We start from the raw sequence: 16,422 nt of genomic DNA, 5'->3' as shown, positions 1-16,422 counted from the left end.
AAATGCTGCTATTCATTTACATAAGCCTCTGATATTGGGTTAGTAAATAAAGGCACTATATTTGTCTTTATCTCAAAGAGAAAGACTGCATGGCAATCTAAGATTGCATGGACAAACAGAACAACTTGATGGCTTATTACTTATTCTTTTCACATACAGATGACATTTTAAGGAACAGTAAGTAAATAGGATGGACAGAAATACCAACAGAATAATATTTCATACATGTTCTAAACAAATTGAGAACTTCAGAAGATAAAATACATACAGAAATCAAAATAGCAATGGCAAGGTGAGTACATGCTAAACATAATACAGTAATGGTTAAAAACTGTAAGATTTAGGTATTGATGAGGCATTTTTAGTAAGCATAAACCACACAAAAATCTGTTCCATCTATGTATGTTTTTGTACCTGTAGCTGCTTGGCAGGCATTAGGTCAACTAGTCAAACACATCCAGCCAGCCCAAAATTTGGAAGCAGAAACTCCAGTGCAAAAATAGTAAAACGCAGCCTACCACCATAAAACTTCTTGTCAGAGGCTTGTTTCCACAACAGAAATCACAGTTGGCCTCTAGTTACTCAGTTCCTTTTACAACAGAATATGCCAATCAAGCTAGCTCTGAGTTAACACAAACAGGAAATGGTGAATTTACTTTGACATACACTTCACCTATTATCTTTGGAAGGTTGAAGATGGTCTATCAAGTGTTACTATCAAACCAGGATTTTGAAAACTCCGTTACTTTTGTTGGCAGAGAAGATATAAAATGCTAGTGCTTGCCCTAAGTAAAATAGCAGAGTGACCTACTGTAATAGCCCTTCTTCAGCTTTAGTACCAGTGAACAAAACTTACAGTAAATAACTCTATTTAAAGGTTTTTTCATGTTTCTACAAAGCAAGTATTTTGTGATCATTACATGTTTTGGAGTGCCTGTTTATATCTACAGTAACTACCATGAGTAGAAGATGACAAGAGTCTAGACAGAGAATCTCATAGATTTAAACCACTGGAGCAAAGACTGATTTCCTCCTGTGCCTGCCCTCAGACAGAACAGCCAGCACACGAGATTTAAGGAAGGATTTTACCATATTAAGATAACTTACTGCCCTTTCTACATCTAACCTACACAATCTGATATCTATCAGTAAGCAGAAATATTTAAAGAATAAAGCCAGTTGAAGTCAAGTTGGATTAGCAAAACCATTCACTAGCATCTACTGGTGCAAAATACAGAGCCATGTTACTCTGTACATATTTTACACTAAGAATTGCAGAGTGGTGTGTGAAATACTATGAAGATCTGGTTGTTACACATTCTTTCCCATTCCTCTAAACCAACATGATGATCTGAGAGAATCTGAACCCAAACTGATCTCAAAAGTAAACATGAGTCTTTGTTGACCAAACTCCCTATAAAAAAGGTCCATTTTAGTTAAACTAAATAGGATATAACTAACTGCAATAAAGCACTCAAACCAATGCCAGGTATATCATCACAGAGCTCTAACAATGCCGCCTTCCTATCTAAAATAAGGGAGAATGAAACACTGACACAGAAAAATTATGAAAGTGAATATTAACTACAGCAAAATCAAAAAAATAGACACAACTTCGCAGAAGATTAAACCTCTGGCCATTCATTGTTTCAATGTAGTAATGAAAAAACTACAATTAATTCTCAGTTCACAGATAGGGAAAGGTCAGGAACAACCAGTATGGCATTAGATTTACAAAAGGCTTTCCCTCAGGCAAACTACTAACATCATGTGAAAACTACAATCAAAGCATTTCAAGAAAGATTCCAAGATTTTTTCAGTTCCTTAGGAACATTTTTTTAAATAGCCATATCTTTGAAAGAATTTGAGAAAGGGGAGTCTAATCCAGTGAAGAATCCTGCCCAGATAGAATATACACATTCGCTATGTTCAATGTCATGTTAAGTAACAACACAACTTTTTGTCCTGTTAATATTCTCTCTACCATCTTTCACTGACTCTTCTATACAACGCTTATTGCAGATGGAAGCAATATCAGCCAGAATAAACTGACATCCTAACTTCTGTTATAAAAAGCGTATCTGTAAGACAGCTATGAACAGAGAAGAGATGCTCAGGAAGAACAAATCAAAGCTCTGCATGCCAAAAATAAACAATCATGCCCAGCTCAGACATCAACAGAAAACAACAAAACCACTTTCTCATAGAACAAATGAACATTGGATAAATATTCTCATACAGTATTTCAAAGTTACTCTTGTCCCTGTCCCATGGGAAAACAGCAGCCAAAGAGATAAGTTACCCAATCATAGACAAACTGCAAGGCAGGCAAGGAAGAATAAGCAAACTTTAACATAAAGAATTCTCAACTTGAACATATCAGGTTCTTGTTTCCTTCTGAGCGTCAAGAAACACAGTTTAATTTTTCTCAGTTCTACACAGATCAGACCTTACTATTCTAGGTTAGATACAAACAGAGGGTCTGGCAATGTGTAAAATACAATTTGCCAAGACCATGCATGTTTTGGCCATGAAGCTCAGTCCAAACCTACTGCTGGGTCTAGCAGTGTTTCAGCAATCTGAAGATATCAGCAGAAGCCTCCTCCTCATGTGTTTCATGGCATAAAAATGCAATAAAATTCTGGAGAAAAACTAAAACCAGTTACAGCATAATGTGTTTTCATCACATGTGTTGCTCCAGCATGAGATCTTAACCAGAGAAGTGACCATCTCAATTAGGGGAAAACATCTGTGCAGCAGTATATTATAAGACACGGCAACTTCCATTTGAAAATCTTGCTTAGATGGATCATAACATATGATCCAAAATTTTTCTAATTATGTTAAGTGTCTATATTTTCACCACACAAAAATGTCTAGAGCTGTCAGTATGTAACTCAGTTACTAGATTTCCTTACAATTTTCACATGTGTTGACAAATATTTCATCACATATATTGACCTAATTATACTTCTGTTTCTCAACTCTTAAGGACTTAAACTGCTCTGAAAAATGTGAATGTAGTCAGTGCATATAAAATTATGTTTCCCTGGAACGGTGTGCACGCAGTATTCTATTTCTGTATAAGGAGTTTCAACAAACACACATTTTAAAAAATTCTACTTACACAGGGATGTTTTCGTAGGCATCTTCAAAGTTTTCCTGCAGAAGGAAAAAAGAAGTTTCAATCTAATGTGTATATGTTTTGTAACACAGCAGAAATTTACCATTACCAGATAGCACTTACTTCTGCAACAGACAGTAATCATCAGAATAGTAACAGTCTACTGACGGTTTGCTAAGCTTTCACTGCAAATCATTATACAGAGAGATTTCCTAAGGGCCTATTACATCAGACTACAGCTGAATTAAACCAAAGATCTTTTCCTTTTTAGATTCTAAGCTTCCACTGTGTAAATCACAGAAGGCAATTCAGGCTTATGCCTCAGGAGTCTGTGCAGCACACGTCACATATTCAGGATGCACTAGCTGAACAGTATGATCTACACATGAAACAAAAGGTGTTCTGTGCATATACCTGTTATGCAGGTTGGCCAGAGTACATACAAGAGGTCTGGAATGCATGACAGGTAGCATGCACATACAGCCAGCTCCCACATTAAAAGCTGCTTAGTCCAGAAATCTAGAAGTTGTTTCTTTCCACCTAGATTCAGAGCTCTTTCAACTCAAGTTCAAATTCCAAATTGAAATAAAGGAAGAAATGCAAAAATGTGAAAAGAGCAGAACAGCTCAACGCCAAAATTGGGATCTAGAAGTGTGTAGCAAGGGTAAATGGCCCTCACATATCCCTATCCACCTCACACCTTCCAGCCTCTGGCAACTCAAGGTTTTCAATGCCTAAATACAGTCTGACCATCTTGTGATTTTCAGTAGATCTCTGTTCCAAATACCAGTCCAATTTCCTCAATCCCATACACAGACACTGTTTTATTCATGAGTTATAACATTAGTAAGGAATTCCATGAGCCTGACACCCATTTTGTGCAAAGTAAGAATTTGTGACTATTTTTTTCTCCTTAGTCTTAGCCAGGACTATGTTAAAAATTAATCAAAGAAACTGGTAGCTAAGAATTTTACATTTCAGGTCCACAGAAGTGATAACTTAAAATCACTGCGCATTTAAAAGTTACCAAACATTACAGCAATATGAAAGCTCTTAGAATATTACTCCCAGAATAATAGCCAAACAGCAGCATGCTATCTTTCCACTTAGCCAACTTGACTGAACTGAGAACTGCTAACAGAAGCTAGAAAACAACAAAGAACAGCAACAAAATTAGCGAAACTCCCAGATGTACGAATCAAGAAGACCCTTGCTCAGGTGAAGACCCATCCCTGTGATTATGTAACTTGTATGGAAATCACTAACTAAACAGAGGGGTTGTACTTGGGAGGTCGCTAACACTGAACTCTGTTCTAAATAAGAGCATGGAAAGCCTGGAAGGGCATGCTTGACTTGTGGAATGGCACTGAGCACCCAGGCTTGTGCAACTCTGAAATAAATAACTAATCAGTGTCTCTCTTGTGGAATTATTAGCCTGTTGCACATCAGTTAACGAATCGGATTTTTGTGGACAACACTCTGAAGCATCAAATATCAAAAATTGCTACTTCACAAAAAAGAATGATGAGATGAATAACAGAGCAACTAATCAGTCTTAAATTTCAAAAATTTAGCTTGTAAGACTGCTCAGTCCAAAATAAATACATTCAGCCATGAAAATTTGGTTTGATTCATCTGCAGTTAAGAGAAGTAGGGTAACACAGCTACACGAACTAAAAAAAAGAAAAGTAGTTCTGAGAACTTGACTTATGAAACGTAATCTGTTAATATGCAGGAAAGGTGTCCATAACAATCGGATGGAGTGGACAGAACAACTGTTGCTTAAATGGGCAGTTGCGTGAGAAAACCCAACTTGGGACTGCATATTTTTCCATATGTTGGGAAACAAAATACCCAGCATTACAGCAGGACCTAAAAGCTAATTTGTCACATATCACAGCTAATTCATAAAGTATTGATGCAAAGAATAAGTATTTTGATAAGCCAAATAAAATTTAGGTTTCATCTCAAAAATTTAAGATGTTTTTCACTAATATTTCTGTAGAAATATTTTACTAATATTTCTGTAGAACTGACAATACTCTGCATTATAAAATGCTTAAAAATCCTAACTTTTTAGCTACTGGTTCATTAGAGTTAATAGCAATTTCTTACAGAAAAGAGCAGTCTACTTTACAAACCAGTAGAAAATAAAATGGAAGATAAGCTACATCTTTATGTTTACAGGCAAAAAAAACCCAAACACAGGAGGGAATCATCATTTCAATGCTGTCTTGGCAGAGAAACAACTTGGGGGAGCAGAGGAAGGAAAAGATATCTCCAGCTTTTCATCTCTGTCACCTACACATGCTTTATTTGAGACTTCGACACCAGATCCTGGTATTAACAATTAATAGCCTAGGAACAGAAACAAATGAATAACGCTCAGTTCAAAGGGGAAGTAGATGATGAAGCTGTTACAAAACAGGAAAATTATTTCCCCTTTCCAGAGACAGAAATAGCCTTGAGGCAGAGGGAATGGAATGAAAATGCACAAGTTCTGCTCTACACTGTACAACCAATTTTCACATGAAAAGTAAAAAGTGAAACTAATTTCTCTGGAAGAAAACATGCACATATTTTTGTGCATATGTGGTTACATATTATTTCAGATTTATTGGTTTGAACTATAAACATAACTCATTTGCTTTTTAAAAACTCTCAAGATTATTTGCCTAAAATAAGAGTGTTTTTCCAGAGAGCTAAGTGGACAGACAGTGGTGGCTGTTTTGGAAAAGCTGTGTTTTCCACTGCAGCTAAAAAACTTCAGTAGTCAAAAGCCAAAGATCAGACTTGGTAATTCAGACTTACTTATTCACTCTCATCTAAATAGAACATGCCACATTCAAGACTTGGTTGGGAATCATGCTTTAGCAAAATAAAAGAAAAACAAACCACAAAAACAGCAAACTAAAACCAAACCACAAAAACAAAACAAGACACCAAATATCACAATGCCAGGAACACATCCACACACCAAGAAGAAATGAGGAACTGGTAAGGTAAAACTCACTTTTGCTAGAAGTTAGGTTAACTAAAGAGCTGATAAAACAATTAGAAATTAAATTTCAGTGTCATTTAGCTCAAAAATGAGATGTCAGTAACCACAAGAACAAAGGTTTCTCCATTACAGTCTGGAAGGCAATGGCCTTTTGAGGCTGCTGGTCACCCAAAAATTTCCAGAAGATACAAGAAAATTGAGTCTTAAAAAAAAATCTACCCTCCATTTTTTACACAGAACGGGCATTTGCAATGGAAACAACTGTTATAATTAAGAGCAGCTAATCAACATGTTACAGAAAGTGGACAGTTCCTACTCTGCCTTCAGCTACATGCAGCAGATGATTTTTAGACAGCCATACTGTATAAACCAGGGCAGGACCAAGAACAAACCTCAGCCAAAGGAACTGCAGTCATTCGTGTCAGTCAGGCTGGCTGCATACCAGAGTCAGCCTCAAGATGAAGGTTTTTCTGAACCTGCTTGTAAAGATGGGTCACCAGGCAGTCACATTTTAATAAGCTGATATCACTCTCACCTGCTGTGAACAACTGAATGAGTTTCTACTGTTTTAAACAGCACCCTTCCCTCATGACTGAAAAGTGGAAATCAGCAGATTCAGTTACACACTCACCAAGTAAAGCATTATGAGTACTTTAGATTAATTGACATACAAATGGCTGCTATCAACAGTTATCCATGATCAGATTCATATCCAACATGCTGCACAAGAAAGCAGAATAGAGTTTCAGTTAAAAGTTGGCTAAACACCAAGACTACTTACTGCTTACAGTTCCACCTTCTTGCTATTCAACAGGAAGCACTTCTAAGAGGCAGAAGAATAGGGCTGTAGCATAGAACTTCACTGCTGCAATAAAGCTTTGATCTTCCTAGCTGATCACCTTTTCTGTCTGTCTCACAAAAATCTCCTTGGGCACCTCAAAGACCAAGGGAGTGTCATGTAGCTTCTCTCTGTTTGAAAGTGGTACCAGAAAAAAAAAAAAAAAAAAACAAAAAAAACAAAAAAAAACAAAAAAAAAAAAAAAAAAAAAAAAAAAAAAAAAAAAAACAAAAAAAAAAAAAAAAAAAAAAAAAAACAAAAAAAACAAAAAAAAACACCACAACCAAAAAAACAGAACCAACAATCCACATGCTCAATCAGGAGTTCAACATTCAGTACATTTTCACCAAAGTGCACCCCTCGCAGAAAATCTCTACAAATATTGCACATTATTCTATTCTTTGGTGTCTTTGGTGTAATTTCATTACACAAAACTGATGGCCAAGTAATCCTAAACTGAAAGGCAAATACAAACAACCACCTTGTCTGGATACATCTTCTTCCTACTGTAGGAAGAGAGATTTCAGAAGAATGCAAAGGCATCTAAGGAGCCTGAGAAGACAGAAAGAATACACAAGCATTCTTCTCAAAACAGATACTACACAAGGGAAAACACTAAGCTTGTGTGTTCTAGCCACAAGAAAGATTATTCAATCAAATTAATTACTCTGGCAGGAGACAAGCCTCTAAGTATTGAAAGAACTTTGTGTCAAGCTCAATAGTTTTTGTAAAATTTTGTACCATCATTCAGTCATTCCACAGAAATTGCACAAAACACCACTGAAATAAAAAACCATTTTAGGATGCTATTTATTATGGTTATAAACTTAGTGAGAGTTCTACTACATCTTTCTAGTCCTAATAATTCTAACACCATAACCAATAAGTACTAGTTACAGCTGTACTTTCCAGGACACTGGACACAAACATGGATGAGATACCACTGCTGAAAGACCAATCTCATAAAGCTTTTCCTACTTTCAGTCACATGGCTTAACAATAAACTTTTAGTAAACTTCTGTTGGCTTCCAAATAAGAGTATTCAGTTATTGTTTTTCATTCGATAAAAGAGGCAGACACAATGTAATTTCAGAGACACAAACAGAGAGTACTTTCAGACACTAATGAAGGTAGAGCAGCAGAAACAGAGCCAGTGTTAACTCTCTTAACATAGGCAGTCAAGGCATAAGTAACTTGAAAGTCACTAGCCACACTGCAACTCAAACCAAAAATTGGTCTTTCCCAATCTGGCAAGGTTAGTATTTCCCAGCCAGTGACTTATCTATTCTACTTCAGAACGGGCTCTCTCTCACCAAGTTTAACCTTCCATGACTCAGTAACATTCATAGAAACTTCAGCTCAGTTTAGTCAAAGGATCATTAGACAGTTTGCTGATAACAAAATTTTATCACTTCAGGAGATAAAGGTATCAGTAGATAAGAACCAAGATACTTTTTGCCCTCACTTGAGTCAGCACAACCTACCAAATAAAATAAAAATTATGCGAAGAGGAAAGAAAAATATGATTGGAAGATCCATTTAACAAACAACAGAAAATAGAGCTCTTCTTGGAGGTAGAGTATCATGCTTCCTGTCTCACAAGGGTAGGTCAATTTAGCAGTCTCTTCTAACCTTTCCACCTTCATTCCCATACTTCAGTGTTTGTGATGTGACTGATGAGGCAGAACCTGACAGTTTTTACTTACACATAACTCACACATATCATGATGGATTAAACACAAAGACATAGTGAAAGTAAAACTGCAATTACGAGACAGTCTTAACTCAGCATAAGAAACAGACACAGCAGAGTCTACTTTCCACCAAAGTAAAATAAAGATAGCTAGAAAAAGAACACATTGTGTTGTCCTGGACTTTACTAAGCAATTTCATAAAGATGCTTGAACTTACCACTTCCTACAGATGTCTAAAGCTACCTGGAAAAACCCTAATTATGGTTCACCATTCAATTAATGTAGACTATGCAGACAAAATCAAATTACAGCTCCCCAAGAGGGCTATTTTGACAGTGTTCCAGAATGCTTATAAACTCCAATGTAATCAACAATCCAATATTAAATCTCATTAAAGACACATTACCTTGCCACTGGTGATATTAATACTTTGCAGAGATGACCCCCAAGCTGGGGAACAGAACATGTCTACCTCATATTAAAAACAGTCTCCCTATAACTAATAAAGGCCAGCTTTGCCTATAACTAATAAAAAAGATGAAACGGGCATTAAAATCAGAATCTTAGGTTTTAACCTTCTCCTGTCTTCCTCAGGTTAAGTATCTGCTTGACTATACAACTGATAATTCATTTGTAAAGAATGTGAATTGTAACAGCAGTTGCTGCATATTTAGCACCACAAGGTTCTATTTTATAGTGAAAAGCAATTTAAGTTATTTTTCTTAACTCATTCATTTCCTTTAAAAGAAGATCTTGCTGTAGTAACAGTAATTCCAACAACCCTATATTTAATTAAGTTGTTCTTACTTCAGAACTTCAAAGTCTCTATATTTTCTGATCCATTAGCAGTACTAACTGCAGTAACAGAAGAGACCTTTAGAAATCAACATTATCTAGAGTTAAAAGTGGCTGTAATACAAGATGAAAGCAGCGACTTTTGTCCAGAGCACAGCTTGTTCTCTCTGTGCAAGATTGGCTTCCATCTCTTCTGAAAACTATATATTTTCACTAACAGAAAAGCATTGTCTAAAGGTTATGGCAATTTAACTTCACTACTAGTATAAAATTAACTAATTATTAACTGCTTTATATGCATTCCAGGGAGTTCCTTCTTTCCACCAGAAAAAAAAGCCAGACACCTAACACAGAAATACAGTGTCACATTCAGACCAAATGTCACATTAAATTACACTAAGAAGAATCAGATCTTGACTTAACCAGCCAGTAAGCTAAAGTGTTAGTTCTTCCTGGGCTACTTACAGGCAAACACAAGAAGAACACATTCTCATTTGAAGTGACAGTAATTCTTAAAAGAAAATAAAACAGAAAAACCCTACAAGTAACACAAAAATCTCATTAACATTAAGTAATAGTTAGCCTATTAATTCCACCCTAGATTTTGGTAGTGTGAGAAGTGTCCATGTAAATTTACAGCTTTACTTCTTCTGGCATGACTCCCCCAATGTCAATTCTTCATCGAAACCATCCCCAAGTAGAGCATGGTATTTCTTCAGGTATTGCAGGACAGCTGCAGGATCCAGAATAGACATCAAGTGGACTACACAGGTGCACTGAAAGCAGCATGTGTTTCCCAGCTGGAAGTTTCAACATTTGACTGACAGTTGTAGTTCCAGCCTCCAGCATGCACACCCCCTATTACAGCTTACTGACATCATGGGGAATTTATAGCCTTTGAAAATTCTATCTGGCATGTAATAACAAGGACAGGATTAATGCAGAGTTGTTTAATGTCAGGATTAATGCCACAGTTTTGTCACTCCTTCTACCCATAGGGTCACTTTAGCACAAATGTAAGTTTACAGTATGTCAGTGCCTCTAGGCAGCTGTTCATGCACACATTCCCTCCCACTCCCACTCCGGAGTACCCATGGGCAATCAGAGCACTGGCTCCTCTGCAGCAAGCCCACACTGCAGCAAGAGTCTCTGGCTCTTGTGACTCATACATTGCCAAAGGAAATCCTGCGCAACCACACAATGGTTCAATCCAAAGCACTCTTCTTCCTTCCTCCAGCAGCCAGAGACACAGAACAGAAAAAAGCCAAAAATGTTACATGAAGTGTAGAAAACTTAAATTATGGAAAGGGAAGTAGCAGAAAATTTTCCAGGCTGCCAGGAAACTACTTATGTCATAGCTGATTTCTATCTATCGGTTGTATTCTTATCCATTTTCACTTCAGCCCACAGTCATTATATACTAGGAAGTTTTTATCAATTTGTGGATGCTGTTGCAAAAGTTTTTGAAATTTCACATGGATTGTTTAATTACTTATTCAGACCACACAAACACTTAGGGGTGAGTATTTCTTAATGTTAAAAAGACACCATTTAGGCCAAATTCTGCAACTATTAAAATCTAAAATCAATAGCTACCAGACCTCACATACATAAACTAAAGAGACCAAGTGCTATGGTATGATCTACAAAACTACAAACCACAAAACTGATGAAGCTGCTTTATCTCACCTACAGCAAGGAGCAGACCTAAAACAAAGAAAAAGCATCAGACACAAAACTTTCAGTCAAGGACAAGAGGAGCATGTTTCAGAGACAACAGCCCAATATCCTTGGCTGCCATCACAAGATGTAACCTCAGCTTCCTCTTCTTGCACTCCACGTGTCCTCCTACACCAAAGGACTTCCACAAATGTCAAACACAAAGCAACATGTTATGAGGGCTTAAAAAATAAAAAGAAACTAAGCCAAAATATTAACCACACTGGATGTCAGCTCTTTCAGTGATTCAGCTGACTTCCTTTCTCTACTCCACCAGAACACACCCACACAGAAACACTGACAGGAATTCAAGGCAACTGTACAAATCCCATTGGCTAAGACAAGCTGCTTTTTTAGAGAAACTAGGTAACACAGGACCACAGACTGTGTTCCATGTTGCAACTCAAACTATTCAGAGAAAGCACATAAGCGACTTCTACCACATAATCTCTAGTCTTTGTCCCCATGATGTTTTCTTTACAATTCCTTCAGTTGTGCCCATGCACAGCTACCTGTGATGACATGCCCCTAAGATGAACATCCTGACTGATTCAGCATGAACCAGTAACTTCAACATGTATCCAGTAACTTCTTGTCTACTTTGCCTCACAGACCTGAACATCCTCCTCTCTTCACTCACACACATTACTATTTAAAATTACAAACACTTTTTCAGTACTGCAGTCTATAAATTCACAACAAGCACTAACTGAGAAGGCAGTTAGGAGGAGTCTTTCACAGTGGAATTCTGAACTGCGGAAGACAATAAATACAGAGCATGATTTCCAAGAAGACCCTCCTATGTGGGACCTGATTTGTGACACTGACATGACCCTATATTCCTGTTTCCAGTTCACAAAAAAGAACAAAGCTGGGAAGACCTGCATTTAGTTTGCACTTCCAGTCCCAACATGAACTCAGTAGCTAAAAATCCTGCCATTCAAATAAGTAAAATGGACTTTTAAACAACCTACCTTTTTTTTTTTTAACTTGCATTTTAAGACTCCTTTGGTGTCACTTGCTGAGAAATATGTTCACTGTGAAGCTTAACTACACAACTTCAGCCATGCCTTCATCTCAGCGTGACTTGAAGTTACATAGTTCACATTTTGCAGAAGACACAGCACTCTGGCAAAGCATCAAACCAAGTATGCCATCTTCTAGAACTGAATGGCCATGAGCTACCCCCTATTTTCAAGAGCTATAACCCTGTGTGGCACTTTAATCCAAATGACATTAAAAAACAGGCACTGAGCTGCTATTGAAAGTCTCTTTCCCAAGGTTTTAAAAAAACTTTGCTTAAGCTCAGCAGACCCCCGCTTAACAAAGCCAGCTACTTCAGTGGTGTCATGTGAGACTATATAGGCAAGTATGTTTAACTGGATTTCTCAGAGTTGCACATGTTTTTTCTGCTAAGATTTTCCATCTGGACATGGCACAGATTTAAATATTCTTCAGCAATATGCTTACATCACCAAGTCTTACCTTAAAATTCTTTCTCTGGTCCAAACCACACACTTAAATTTAGGCAGACTGCTTTGTCTCCAAAGTTTAGTTCCTACACTTTTCACACTTCTCTTGAAAAATAACATAATAATTAATATATTCATCATCTATTAACAATAATATAATATTTAGATTAAAATGGCTCAAACACTGTCATTCTTCCTCAATGCAGTTAACAGAATTACTTTTCAAAATACTTTTCTTACTGGGAAGAGCCAAAAAAGCTGTACTTCATGAAGTATTCAGTTATGCTACAGTTTCAAAAAAGTCAAAAAGTACTTAAGTTTCACATCCCATATTATATACTACTTTTCTCAAAGTCATTATTTTAAATTGTTTTTGTAACAAATTACTGATTCCCCAATTAAGGTGGGAGGGTTTTGTCAAAAATGAGGATTACTTCAGTTTTTGCATGTTTCTTCAGCTCCTTCTAGCCAGCTGAGCTAGAAGAACCTTGAACATCTGTATAAGACACCTCACACTGCTGTTTTTGGCTGGGGTAGAGTTAATTTTCTTCACAGTGGCTAGTATAGGGCTGTGTTTTGGATTTGTGCTGAACACAAAGAGGTGATACTATAGAGATGTTTCTGTTACTGCTGAGAGGAACTTACCCACAGACTTTTTGTTTTCTGCTTTTTTTTCTGCTTTTTGTACTCCAGTTTGAGGAGGAAGCTGGGGGTGCATGGGAGGTTGGGAGGGGACACAGCAGGGGCAGGTGACCCAAACTGACTACTCTCCTGTCAGTGGCTGAACACCTGCCTGCCCACGGGAAGCCGTGAATTGACTCCTTGTTTTGCTTTGCTTTTGTGCACTGCTTTTGCTTTCCCTGTTAAACTGCCTTTATCTCAACCCATGAGTTCTCTACCTTTTACCCTTCTGATTCTTTCCCCAATCCCACTGGTGGGGTAGTGAGCGAACAGCTGCGTGAGCTGGGCTTAAACCATAATACACACCTAAAAAGAGATGGATTTACCAAATCCACAACTGGTAATTCTACCTCTCTACCATATTTCCTATGGTAAGCTCAGGTTTTGCCACAGGACCTTGGAGTAGCTGTTTAACCATAAATGACTATACATGCTAAGAGGGGGGAAAAAAAGGAAAATATTAAATATTCTCCAACCCTGGAAACAGTAAGTTTGCAGAAAAGAGGGGAAAAAACCAAAAAACAAAACAAAAAATAACAATAAACCCCAAAAATTAACAACAACAACAAAACCACCACCAAACCACAAACAAAAAACCACCAAAACTGAAAAACAAGAATGAAAATGACATAGTCACAAAGCCATTAAGTTTAACCAACTGCCCACTGGACTTGGTAACAACAGTCCTATGGGAGAGGATCCAGATAAAACACCTTCATCTTAATCCATTATTTCTTAGTGAAAATAAAAGCCAGTGTGATATACTCTATCATCACTATAATCCCACTTTGCTCAACTAAAACTAATAGAAATATTTTTCTTTCCTATGGCCTGCTACTAGTTACAGACAAGTATTCCTACTCACCTACCCAAAACTACGCTTTTTAGAAGAATCAGTGTTGCCAAGAGTTGACAGACATACCATTCTTTTCAGAAACAGGTTTTCCACTAACCTCCTCTGTTTGGATGACAGACTGTCCTCGTACACCCTCCAATAAGAGGATTTCTGGAGAGCAAGGGTGCATGTAAGGTTGACTTCTGGGGATGACAAGAAATCAAAGGAGTGCTGCACACCCAAACACTGGCTTGGAGAAATTTATATATCACTCTGTTGCAAAGTGAATGCATAAGAGAACTGGAATAAAAGCATGATACATTCACTGCATCAACAAAAAATACCATTGCTACTAATATATTAGATTATCTTGCCTTAGTATGGGTAACCGCATTACCTCCTTACTCCAGAATATGACAAGCAAGTCTTTACTCGCTTGATAAGAAAACTTTACCATTAGTACTTGGTGTTTGGGCATAAGTCCACATGTCTGTGATATTTACTTACTGTTGACTGAGCAGAAACCTTTATTTTGAACCTGAGAGGCTTAGAAAAGCAGAAGGAATTTCCAGCTCTCACAAATTCTCCCATTTCTGACTATTTAAGCAGACACTTGACTGTGGCACTCAGGTCTTGGACATGTCCAGACTCTAATCAGAACGCATTAGAACACTAACAGCAATGTGTGTCCAACTCTCAGGCTACTTCTCAAGTCTCTAGCTGCACAGTTTTGGTCTCTCTTCAAAATGAGAGCGGTGATCCACCATTTCTGTTCCTTCTAATACAATACTGTTTCTATTAATCCAGAAGAAACAGCATTTGTTAAAATTACTGCCCACCAGATGGGCATGGTGTGCTGTATTCCTGACAGCCTGTCACCAACAAGTGTGATCTTATCTCTACCTCCTGTGCTAGTATCACACAGGAAAAGAAAGATGTTCTAGTTGCAATAGCAAGGAAGGTTTCAAGAAAGCCAGACTAGTTGCAATAGCAAGGTAAGTTTCAAATATGTCCTTATGGTCAGGCAAGCTATGGGAGATTTACTTAAGACAGGAGGCACAAGATCAGACATGTCTATCACCTACTCCTATGTTGAATCATCCTGGTCCATGCTCCTAAGTAATGTATGGTCTGCCAAGAAGCAACTAAGATGCTTTTCTCTTTCAACACACTTTGCCAAGAGAGGGGCCCAGCAAGAACCTTTTTCCAAGGCGTCAACTTCTGGCACTTTCAACAAGCTCATCAGGTCTACAGGTTTTTCCAAGCATATTGACACCAATATGTCAGCAAAAAAAGAACAAACATTCGCAGAATCAAACGTGTTTCTACAAAGTCTTAGCTCTCACACAGATTGACTGGAACTGCAATAAGAAAACCATCCCCCTTTAAGCTTATATATGAAACAGAACTGTCTTTCCATGTGGGCTGTGGAAGAAACAGTTCAGAACTGTCTTTCTTGAGTTGTGAATAGCTTGACCCTGGCAGTGTTCAAGGCTACGATGGACAATGCCTTGAGCAACCTAGTCTAGTGGGACGTGTCTCTGCCCTGGGTGGGAGGGTCAGGTCTAGATGATCTTTCATGTCCATTCGATCCCTTAACATTCTGTGACTCTACAGTGGTTGGCAAATTTTTAGCTACAATTACCAAGGCAACTGTACAATTTACAGCTGTAATGACAGTAACTTCCACTGCTCCAAGAAAAGGCTACATTAAAAGATATTGGATGCTACTTCCAGCACCAGAATAGCACCAAGGTACAATCTTCAATATACAAAGAGTACGCAAAACCTTAAGAAAAAAATCTAACTCTTTCTTTTGGTTATACTGTTTTCCATTCATATACAAGTAAGCATTTAAATATCACCACCTCATAACCCTCCTCCAAGAAAAAAAACCAAAAAAACTAAAAACAAAAAACCCCAAACAAACACAACCCAAAAACTAAACCAAACCCCAGAAAAGAAGCAAAAGCAAAATTTACTTCCCTTTTAAAATTCACTTCATAGACACATAGCTTTCCCCACTCACATCAGCTCTGCTTCCCTAAGAGGCACATGGTGCTTTCTACAGTGACCCAACCTTCTCCTGTATCTTCTGTACCTTTTATCTCTTGCTCTGAGGAGAAACAGTTCACATGTTAATAACAGTGTATATTGAAGAAGAAAATTTAATTGGAATACTGAATACTCCTTTTTCCCCTCCAGTAAATCAATAAAGACTCAGGGTTTTTTTATCTAATCAGCTTTCAAATTTGGTTGGAGT

The 16,422-nt window shown here is 37.5% G+C and overlaps 1 protein-coding gene across 3 annotated transcripts in view; it reads right to left on the bottom strand.

Moving 5' to 3' along the window:
* TTC39B (tetratricopeptide repeat domain 39B) overlaps nucleotides 1–16,422 on the bottom strand; it is a 71,591-nt gene that overhangs the window by 47,607 nt on the left and 7,562 nt on the right. For 2 of the 3 annotated variants that reach the window (XM_041416541.1, XM_041416543.1), the window contains exon 2: nucleotides 3,128–3,162. In XM_041416541.1, coding sequence (XP_041272475.1) covers nucleotides 3,128–3,162 — 35 coding nt within the window. Of the gene's footprint in view, nucleotides 1–3,127; nucleotides 3,163–6,906; nucleotides 7,057–16,422 lie in introns of those variants that run through there. The other variant, XM_041416542.1, reaches the window with a different exon arrangement.

This window comes from Onychostruthus taczanowskii, unplaced genomic scaffold, assembly GCF_017590055.1.
Source record: "Onychostruthus taczanowskii isolate IOZ18803 unplaced genomic scaffold, ASM1759005v1 scaffold52, whole genome shotgun sequence".
Classification (NCBI taxonomy): Eukaryota; Metazoa; Chordata; class Aves; order Passeriformes; family Passeridae; genus Onychostruthus; species Onychostruthus taczanowskii.
The sequence above is the reverse complement of the archived record's forward strand: the minus strand, read 5'-3'. Positions and strand labels throughout refer to the sequence as shown.